Source organism: Notolabrus celidotus, chromosome 15, assembly GCF_009762535.1.
Source record: "Notolabrus celidotus isolate fNotCel1 chromosome 15, fNotCel1.pri, whole genome shotgun sequence".
Lineage (NCBI taxonomy): Eukaryota > Metazoa > Chordata > Actinopteri > Labriformes > Labridae > Notolabrus > Notolabrus celidotus.
In genome coordinates, this window is record NC_048286.1 from 32,554,860 (window position 1) to 32,565,731 (window position 10,872).

Here is a 10,872-nt window from a genome sequence, read left to right on the forward strand (position 1 = left end):
GGTCAAAGTGATGCAATCTAAGTGCAAACATGTGTTTAAATCTGCATTCAGCTCATGCAAAATTATGTCTAAATTATTCCTCAGTTTGCTGTCTTACTATCATGAAGATAACTAGTTTTCCTTGCACACTTTTGCAGATTTCTAATGCATAGTTGGTCATTTCTCTTGTGCCCTGTTTGACCCAATGCAAGTGATGCTGATTTATTCCTAATAAATCCCTTAATGAAGTCTAAAATAATTCTGGCATCTATAATTATTCTGATTAAATGTTATGTCAGGGCTTCTCTGGTGTTACATGTCCAACTAGTTGCACTACTAGGGTTCATTTTATGTCCTCTTAACAGTTAGGAAAATAAATGTGACTGAAGCTGTGGACTTTTTGTCTTTTCCTCTGTCCAGGGATCGAGAGCTGTATCGCTCTGATAACAGATTCCTCTCCTTTGACCCGGCTGACCCTGCAGTCAGAGGTAAGTCATTCCCTTGTCAGTGGTGGACCAGCCGTCTGAGGGCTGAGGTGCAAAAATCAAAGGGATGTATCTGTTTTGAGTCTAGTGTGCAGAAGGTTCGCATGACAGCCTGTTGCACAGCATCACATTTCTGCCAGGAGTGGGAAAACCTGCAATGCAATTTACTACTCCAGCTTACTTCATTACTAATTACTATATATGAATAGACATAAATCACTCAATCTTTATTTATAAAGCACCAAATCACAACACATGTTCTCCTCAGACTCTTTCCAAACAGAGCAGGTCTAGACCGTACTCTATGTTCTATTATTAACAAAGACCCAACATCAAGACCGGATCAGATCCAGTCCCATCTTCCAGACAGGACTCAGTCTGATCTCATCTTAATCCACCATGAGCAGAGCACTTTGCAGCATTTAGCAAGTTACAGTGGCAAGGACAAACTTCCTTTAACAGGCAGAAACCTCCAGCAGGACCAGACTCATGTTAGACACACGTCTGCTGAGACCGGGTTGGAGAGAGGGATAGAGGGTGATGTTACTTCACTGAATCACTCAAGTAACAGTAGTGGTTGTTGGCAGGACATTAAGAGAGACAGGGTGGGGTGAAGATGGACACACCTGCAGCTCTTTAAATACATTTGATCTGAAATAGGTTGAATTAAATGCTGATACAGATAATCCGCCAAGTGCCTAATCTCAGCCTCAGATTCACTGCCAGGCTGATCATTGATTGACTTGTGTTTGTACTATATGTTTCTGTTTGTAAAGTCACCTTGAAAATGATGTCAAATCTCAATACAAGGGGTTATTCCTCTTAAAGTATTTCCATATAGAGTCAGGAGTTCCAGTAGGTTTTAGAAACGCCCTAAGCCACGCCTCTTTAACGTGTAATAACTTGTCTACACTCTGTGCAGTGGCAGAAACCTCCACGTAGTCTCACTGGTGTTTTCATTTCAAATCCATTTCCCCCTCTAACAGAAACAGATGATGAAGAGGAGGAGGAGGAGGAGGAGGAAGAGCAGGTGTTGGATGAAGAGGCTCTGTTGATGGCCAGCATGGGTCTGCCTGTGGCCTTCGTCAGCTCCTCGAAACAGAGGAGGGAGGTGAGTTGAGCTCATGAATTTACACCTCAGGAGATGACTGTAAAGTGAAATATCTGGAGCAGATCATGTGACTGAAATGTTCTGATCATGTGACAGGGGAGACGATCTAACAGAAAGATTACTGCTGAACCAGCTGAGGAGGAGGAGGAGGAGGAAGATCTTCAGACTGATAACACAGGTAATAGAAGGAACTCAAATGAACTATCTGCAGCACCAGCTCAGGCTGCTGTAATATGTACTTAACGTGGATCAAGTATCTTAATTATAAGGCGTGATCTTTAATTATAACTTTACATGGTGAAGTTATTTGACACTGCTCTGTGGTATTTGACTCAGCTGATCAGAGGGAGCTGTGGGATCCATCGGAGGAAGGAACAAAGGAGACTCAAGATGCCGGCTGGGAAGTCTACTGGGGTGAGGAGACAATGGTGTTAAGATCACAGTGAAGGTCAGCGATCACAGTCAGGCAGGGAACTCAATGATTCAATATGATTTAGGAGAGGACTCCAAGTCCTTTTCAAATGTGCTCGAGGAACCATTAAGGGAAAACATGAGCTTTTCAAGTCTAATAGACAGTAACAACTCTTTCACCCCTCCGTCATGAGATGGAGGTTGAGGGTGTTTCCATTTGAGGAGTAGAAGTCGCCTGGCCAAGAGGGTGGAAAAGGCAAGAAGAACAGTCTGCATGACAGTCTGATCTCATCTTAATCCACCATGAGCAGAGCACTTTGCAGCATTTAGCAAGTTACAGTGGCAAGGACAAACTTCCTTTAACAGGCAGAAACCTCCAGCAGGACCAGACTCATGTTAGACACACATCTGCTGAGACCGTGTTGGAGAGAGGGATAGAGAGAGATGAAGAGAGAGAGAGAGATGATAGTGGGGAGATAGATAGTAGTAGTTGTAGCAGCTGGAGTCTGGCACATCCACAGCAGCAGAGATCCAGAGGAACCTATGAGACAAGGGAGCTCAGGGACTCCAGAAAGGTCTAAGAAAAGAGAGAAGAGAGGGAGACCAGAAGAAAGAAAAAGAGGAGAATAAATGGTGAAAGAATGATAGAAGGAAAGGACTGGGTAAGAAAAGGAGAAAGAAAGGATGAAGAAACATGGAAAGAAAGAAAGAAAGAAAGAAAGAAAGAAAGAAAGAAAGAAAGAAAGAAAGAAAGAAAGAACAAAAGAACGAAAGAAATGAATAAAGAAAAAAGGAAGGAGAGAAGTAAAGAAAGAAAGAAAGAAAGAAAGAAAGAAAGAAAAGGACAGAAAGACAGTAGAAAGGAAGGAAGAAGAAAAGAGAGATGTGAAGAAAGGAAAAGGGAATTAAAGAAAGAAAGAAAGAACGAAAGAAAGAAAGAAAGAAAGAAAGAAAGAAAGAAAGAAAGAAAGAAAGAAAGAAAGAAAGAAAGAAAGAAAATAAAAACAACAGAAAGGAAAGAAAGAAAGAAAGAAAGAAAAATAAAAACAACAGAAAGGAAAGAAGGAAAGAAAGAAAGAAAGAAAGAAAGAAAGAGGGTGAGGGTGGAAAAGGCAAAAAGAACAGTCTGCATGATTTTAGAGGTAACAGGCTGCAGGGGGGCGCCAAACAAGTCCAAGAAATGCTCAGGAGTGATAATAAATGATATGCTGTGCTAAGCGTTTTGAATATTTCAGACCAGAATGTGGGAAGCCAGAACCAGAACATATGAGAATGGTCAACTGGGGATTGTTTGCACCTATTGCATGAGTCAGTTACATCGGGGTAAATCCGAGATAGTCTCAAATCAGTGCAGTGAGCTTTGTGCACAGCTTTACACTGTAAGAGGCCGTGCCTTGCACAGATTGAGGAGGAGTGAACCAAACGTAAAACTTGTTGCCAGTAAACATCAGGAAGCGTGGTTTCCAGCTCCTGCTCCCAAGAACCCTGGGGCAGGGCGCTGGGCTGTTAATGGTAGAATTGATAAGGCTGTAGATGCTCAAAATCAGCTGCTTTTGTTCAGGATCAAGAGCCAGGAGGGAGTCCATTAGAGTTTCCAGGGGGGCGACTGGGGAATTTGGGGTTCTGATTTTGAACAAAATGCCTTATGGGATTTTGGTAAGACATGAAACCATTCTATTGAAAAATCAAACCCATTCCACTACAGTCACTACAGCTTCCAGTCTCATCCTCATCAGCACATGGACTTTGCTTAGCTGTTATAGAACTTAGGGTACAAGGCGGCACTAAAAGTAGTCAACACAACCTTTGTACCTCTGAAACATGGCCTCCTCTTCTCATCCACTTCCTGTTTATCTCCTGAAGCTCAACAGGGTGAAGCTCTGATGTGGAGCAGCTGGCTTGAGAAGCATCCTGAGACTCCAGCTGAAGATCCAGGATCAGCGGCTCCACCTTGGGAAGACCCGGACACAAAGGCTGCCTGGGATCAACATGCAGCAGAGACGTATTACTCCTACTGGGAGCAGTATTCATACTGGGCAGCGCAGGGCTGGACCGCTGACCAGACCACCTGTGGAGGAGAGGCAGCAGCAGCAGGACTGATGGACGGCAGCACAGAGGGAGGGAGGGATGGACAGACTGAAGCTGAGAGCCAACAGGGACAAGAGGACAATGTGGAGGTTTTGAATGATATGGTTAAACAAAACTGCAGGATAGAAGAAGACAGGAGCTCTGAGGCGGACCGGATAGACGGACAGCGTGAGGGTGTGATCTGTTACTCTGATGATCCCTCTGATGGCGGGAACCAGCGCAAGAGACCGGCTTCCTCCTCTCAGAGGAACACCGCTGAACAGAAAGGTAACAACTGAGTGTGATACAGTCCAGGCTGTCTAAGCCTGTAACAGCATAACTAGGCACGGTTGCCGGTCTAGCATGGGCCAGCCCTGACTCTGAACTTTTAAGAGTAGGCTTCCAAGTTTCTCTTTATAAAAACCTCAGAGGGAGACTGCCCCTCCAACCCAAACCTGTGCATGATTTCACTCGAGAGGGGACCGATTAGTGAAGACTACCTCCCGTACTATTTTGGGAAACTCTGGTAAACATGTTGTGTTTTGTTTCAGGCTCCCAGCAGGTTCCCCGCAGCGCTGACAGAGACTGTGGCTCAGATAAGAAGTCAACATCAGGAGGAGAGGATGATGAAGATGATGATAGCAAGCCCCCAGGACGAGGACATGTTAAAGTCAAACGCAGGTGAGTTTGCAAATGTTTTTTCTTTAGACCGCCCTCTATGTTCTATTATTAACAAAGACCCAACATCAAGACCGGATCAGATCCAGTCCCATCTTACAGACAGGACTCAGTCTGATCTCGTCTTAATCCACCATGAGCAGAGCACTTTGCAGCATTTAGCAAGTTACAGTGGCAAGGACAAACTTCCTTTAACAGGCAGAAACCTCCAGCAGGACCAGACTCATGTTAGACACACATCTGCTGAGACCTACCGTGTTGGAGAGAGGGATAGAGGGAGATGAAGAGAGAGAGAGAGATGATAGCGGGGAGACGGATAGTAGTAGTTGTAGCAGCTGGAGTCTGACACGTCCACAGCAGCAGAGATCCAGAGGAACCTACGAGACAAGGGAGCTCAGGGACTCCAGAAAGGTCTAAGAAAAGAGAGAAGAGAGGGAGACCAGAAGAAAGAAAAAGAGGAGAATAAATGGTGAAGGAATGACGGAAGGAAAGGACGAGATAAGAAAAGGAGACAAAGGATGAAGAAACATGGAAAGAAGAAAGAACGAAAGAAAGAAAAAAGGAAAAAGAAAAAAGAGAAAGAAGCAAGGAATGAAAGAAAGAAAGAAAGAAAGAAAGAAAAGAAGGACAGAAAGACAGTAGAAAGGAAGGAAGAAGAAAAGAGAGATGTGAAGAAAGGAAAAAGGAATTAAAGAAAGAAAGAAAGAAAGAAAAGAACAGAAAAGAAAGGAGAAAAGAAGGGAAAAAAGAAGGAATGAAAGAAAGAAAGAAAGAAAGAAAGAAAGAAAGAAAGAAAGAAAGAAAGAAAGAAAGAAAAGAATGAATGACAGACCCAAAAAAAGAATCTACAGCAGAGATCCAGAGGAACCTACGAGACAAGGGAGCTCAGGGACTCCAGAAAGGTCTATGGTTAGTAACTTTAATGGGACAGGAAGAGTTAAAGTGAGAGACAGGCAGAGAGAGGAGAGAGAGGGAAAGACAGGATCCCAGTGTGTCAGTCTAAGCTTATAGCAGCATAACTAAGAGCTGGTCCAAGCCTGATCCAGCTCTAACTATAAGCTTTATCAAAAAGGAAAGTTTGAAGCCTACTCTTAAAAGTAGAGAGGGTGTCTGCCTCCCGGACCCTGACTGGTAGATGATTCCAAAGGAGAGGGGCCTGATAACTGAAGGCTCTAGTTGTTTCAGCAAAATCATGAATTAAATTTGTTCTAATCTGTGAGATTAAAAAACACTTTAAATGTATAAACTCATTTCAAAGTCTGCAGCACAGAAAGAATGTGTGTGATAAATAAACTGTCATGTTTTCTTCTTGATGTAGTCATGAGTTGGATTTGGAGGAAACCCCACAGATGACATCAGAGGAGGCTTGGAGTAAACTAGGACTCAAACACAACCCAAACCCTCAGTGAGTTTAATCCACGAGTGCTGCTGGGTTTCACTGGGAACTGGGTTCAGCTGGATTACAGTCCAGTCGGTCTACTGCTCAGTAACACTGACATGTCTCTGGGAAGTCACCTGATGTTGAGCAGGCTGCCAGCTGTTGAGTTTTCACTCAGGCATCACAGGGTTTAGGGTCTCAGAGAGAGTCCTCTTCCTGTCTGAAGGTTGATCTTGTGTCCCAGGTATGACAGCGTGCTGAGATTTAAAGGCGGAGCTGATCAGAGGGGTCCGAGAAAGTGGCTCACCAAGACGGCGGCCTGCAGCATCGGCAAACACACCAGATTCTCTGAGACAGGTGGAGGCGACCCGCAGCCCCGGATCAGCTCCACCCTCTGCAAGGTACCGCATGAAACCACTGTGCAGGATGTACCTGTGATTCTTCATTAAATAATTCCATATATGTTCTTTCATAGTTTTGATGTCTTCAGTATTAATCTACAGTGTTTACAATAATTAAAATAAATACAAACCCTTGAAGGAGAAGGTGTTTCCAAACTTCTGACTGGTAGTGTACATGTATTGCATTCTTCCTGGTGGCCAGCAGGGGCTCACTCCACCTGCTGTAAATAAAGAGCTAATGGGAACATGACCCTCCATCTAACAGTCATTATTACCTCAGTAAACATTCCCTCAATTCATGTTTGTTCCCCTCTGTTAGCTTTGAGTCTTCTTTAATGACAGCTGGATATGCATTTTTATTGATTTTATCATTGACAGTAAAATAAATAATAAGACAAGGGATGCTCAGGGCTGTCTTGTGATTGGCAGGTCAAAGAGCCAAAGATTTGAACCCTAATGAGTTAACCCTTTGTTCATCCCAAGATCCATTAAGCTTCCTTAATTTGAAACACCCTTTCCATCCACCTGCATGCTGCATAACTGAAGATATTCACCCTGAGACTTCAGCGTAAAGCCTGTGGTTCAACAAAATCCTGCAAAGTGTTCGGCTGAAACAACAGTTTGACTTTGATGAAAGAATAAGGTGAATGATGACCCTGCAGGCGGGCTGCAGCCATGCAATGATGAAATAAAACCTGTGTTTATTTTAAAGGTCAAAAACTTCCTTGAAAAGAACCAGAGAGCGGCAGAAACGACCCAACGGGACCCGAGCGAGACCAGAGGAGGCAGCGCACACACACAGGAGGTGCAACCCTCATGTCTGGAAGAAGGGATGGAAGAAGAGAAGAAGAGGAGCCTGAAGGAGGTGGATGGAGAGACTTCTAGTACTCTGTGTAGAACAGGTACTGACGAGAAGGAGTGCACCCAGCCAAGATCCTCTTTTAACTCTGCGACTTGGACTGTAGAAAGAGAGAGTGACGAGGAGGAGAGGGAGAAAGAGCAACCCGGGAGACAGATAGTGTGTCCAGAAACTCCGGACTTCCTCCTACCTGACGCACCTGAAGGCAGCAGAGGTGAGTATATTTGTTTATGTTTGTTTGAGTTTGTGTTTGTTTGTTTGTTTATGTTTTTTGTGTTTGTTTAGAATGTTTTATATTTGTTTATGTTTGTTTATATTTGTTCATGTTTGTTTGTTTATGTTTGTTCATGTTTGTTTGTTTGTTTGTTTGTTTGTTCATGTTTGTTCATGTTTGTTTATGTTTGTTTGTTTATGTTTGTTTGTGTTTGTTTATATTTGTTTGTGTTTGTTTAGAATGTTTTATATTTGTTTATGTTTGTTTGTTTATGTTTGTTCATGTTTGTTCATGTTTGTTTGTTTGTTTGTTCATGTTTGTTTGTTTATGTTTGTTTGTTTACATTTGTTTATGTTTGTTCATATTTGTTTGTGTTTGTTTAGAATGTTTTATATTTGTTCATGTTTGTTTGTTTATGTTTGTTCATGTTTGTTCATGTTTGTTTGTTTATGTTTGTTTGTTTATGTTTGTTTATGTTTGTTCATATTTGTTTGTGTTTGATTATGTTTGTTTATATTTGTTTATATTTGTTTGTGTTTGTTTGTTTGTGTTTGTTTATGTTTGTTTGTTTATTTGTTTATGTTTGTTCATATTTGTTTATGTTTCTTTGTTTATATTTGTTTGTTGATGTTTGTGCTTGTTTATATTTGTTTATGTTTGTTCATATATGTTTGTTTGTGTTTGTTTGCTTATTTTTGTTTGTTTATATTTGTTTGTGTTTGTCTGTTTGTTTATGTTTGTTTATATTTGTTTGTGTTTGTTTATATTTGTTTATGTTTGTCTGTTTGTTTGTGTTTGTTTATATTTGTTTGTTTGTCTGTTTGTTTATGCTTTTAATGTTTGTTTATATTTGTTTATATTTTTTTATGTTTGTTTATATTTGTTTGTTTGTGGTTGTTTATGTTTGTTTATGTTTGTTTATGTCTGTTGTGTGCAGAGATGAGCACAAAAGACCGAAAGAAGCCGACAAAGAGGAAAAACAAGCGAAGGGGGAAGCAGCCGGTTCCAGCGGAGATGGCAGCAGAACCAGGACTCGCCAAATACTGGGCTCAACGCTACAGACTCTTCTCCCGCTTTGATGAAGGGATCAGGCTGGACCGAGGTCAGTCTGTTACCTCTTGTCACACAGTCTCTGAGGACTGAGTCATGCTGTTTAGCGTCACTCACTTGTTCTTGTTGTGTTCTTCAGAGGGTTGGTTCTCTGTGACACCGGAGAGGATCGCTGAGCACATCGCCCTCAGGGTGCAGCACAGCTTCCCCGACTCTCAGCTGGTCGTGGACGCTTTCTGTGGGGTGGGAGGAAACGCCATCCAGTTTGCACTCACTGGAAAGAGAGGTAACTCTTCTGTATCCATACTTTAGTGTTTCCATCTATCCTATCAGTTTAACATGTCAGTGGTTATTCCTTAAGTTGGTTGAAGAGAGGATGAGTACATAAAAACAGAGCAGAGCTGAGGATGCTGCTTTGAATAATGTCAGACTGAATTTAAAGGGAGATTCGTTTCAGACTCAGAACTCTCATGTCAGTCTGAGCTGCTTCTCAGTTTCTTTCAAACCTTTCATTAACTATCAAACTGCAAGACTGGAAATGTTACATTCCTCTTCCTCTTCTTCTCAGTCCTGGCCGTAGACATCGACCCGGTGAGGTTAGATCTGGCACGCCACAACGCCACCGTTTACGGTGTCGCCCACCAAATCGACTTCCTGCAAGGAGACTTCCTCCAGCTGGCGCCCCACCTCCGTGGAGATGTGGTCTTCCTCTCGCCTCCATGGGGAGGGCCAGACTACCTGACCGCCGAGGTGTTTGACATCAAGACCATGATGGATCCGGATGGATATCCTTTGTTGTAGAAGCAGTGGGAGATGTTAGAGCTGGAGTCTTGCTACTTGCTACGGTGCCAATTAGTCAGAAAACAATGTGAAGTTAGCATGTCTGCAGAGTTTCTGGATTTTGGAGCATGCATAGGGCCTCAAAATATGAGACATATATAAGAAATAATGATGAAAAACCTCAGTAATTACACTGAGGCTCCTGCATCGTGCAGTGCTAGAGTCCTAATGAGTGAAATACCCCACAGTGAGGGTCTTGTTTGTCTGCAGGACTCCATTCTGATCCATTTCAACTCTGTATATATTACAATCTTTCTTGCTTCTTCCTTAACATCAGACACATTTGAGATTTTCCACCTGGCCAAGCTGATCTCAGACAACATCGTGTACTTCCTGCCTCGTAATGCTGATGTAGACCAGGTCTGTATGGTTCATGTTTGTTTGTGTGAAGTACAGGCTGAGACTAAGCACAGGATCTGATCCTGTCTTGATGTTGGGTCTTTGTTAATAATAGAACATAGAGTACGGTCTAGACCTGCTCTGTTTGGAAAGAGTCTGAGGATAATATTTGTTGTGATTTGGTGCTTTACAAATAAAAATTGACAACAACCCAGCAGCCTGTTTGATCATGTCTTTGTGTGTGTCTGTCTCTCTGCAGATCGCCTCTCTGGCTGGTCCAGGAGGAAAGGTGGAGGTGGAGCAGAACCTCCTCAACAACAAACTGAAGACTGTGACTGCTTACTTTGGCAGCTTGATCCATTCAGACTCTGAGGGACTCTAAAGGACTCTTCTCTTCCTCCTCTCAGTGAGAGTGGAACAGGAACTTACTTCAGACTGCTTTCAGATCAGATCCTTTACACTCAGTCGGTCTTCTACGTACGTCCTGTATTCAGATTTTAGTCGTTATGATTTAGTGATATGTAATGATATGTTGTTAATGATCACAGGTTACAGTTTCTGATGTTTGAGTTCCTTCAGTTGGTTTTATGGTTTTATAACACACAGAGGGGATGACATTTTTACAGATATTTATACATGTTGCTGTTTTAATTTTAATTCTATGTAAGAGCTAATAAATGTTTTCCAGAACGTTGTGTGTCGTCATCATTACAGTACTTCTACATTTAATAACACTCTTTGCTCGTAGCTTCAGATCTGGTGGTATTAAACCCATACGAGGTTAGCACTGGATCACATGATCACAGAAGAATATCTGCATGTAATGTGTGGAATAGATTTAGTATGATTTCTAAAATAAATGTTTGCATTTTATTATTAATACTGCATCATGTAGACTTCATCATTTAGCAGTGTGAAAAAATATCAAGCAGCACGACTTGTGCGCCTAGTAATCCAGATGTAGTGAGTCTACCTGTAAAGCAGCTGTTTTAACATATGAATGAGTTTTATGAATGAATCAGGACAGACCCTAACGGGCTGGGCTGGTTTTAGAGAGGTG

General features: G+C 42.3%; 1 protein-coding gene across 1 annotated transcript in view; it reads left to right on the plus strand.

Annotated features, from left to right (window-relative positions):
* tgs1 (trimethylguanosine synthase 1) overlaps window positions 1-10,502 on the plus strand; it is an 11,087-nt gene extending 585 nt beyond the window's left edge. The window contains exons 2-15 of the mRNA XM_034702952.1: window positions 400-467; window positions 1,451-1,575; window positions 1,672-1,753; window positions 1,912-1,989; window positions 3,850-4,341; window positions 4,605-4,734; window positions 6,050-6,136; window positions 6,354-6,510; window positions 7,223-7,583; window positions 8,521-8,685; window positions 8,773-8,919; window positions 9,202-9,418; window positions 9,755-9,833; window positions 10,072-10,502. Coding sequence (XP_034558843.1) covers window positions 400-467; window positions 1,451-1,575; window positions 1,672-1,753; window positions 1,912-1,989; window positions 3,850-4,341; window positions 4,605-4,734; window positions 6,050-6,136; window positions 6,354-6,510; window positions 7,223-7,583; window positions 8,521-8,685; window positions 8,773-8,919; window positions 9,202-9,418; window positions 9,755-9,833; window positions 10,072-10,194 — 2,311 coding nt within the window. The 3' untranslated portion in view covers window positions 10,195-10,502. The remainder of the gene's footprint in view (window positions 1-399; window positions 468-1,450; window positions 1,576-1,671; window positions 1,754-1,911; window positions 1,990-3,849; window positions 4,342-4,604; window positions 4,735-6,049; window positions 6,137-6,353; window positions 6,511-7,222; window positions 7,584-8,520; window positions 8,686-8,772; window positions 8,920-9,201; window positions 9,419-9,754; window positions 9,834-10,071) is intronic.
* Window positions 10,503-10,872: the final 370 nt, after the last annotated feature.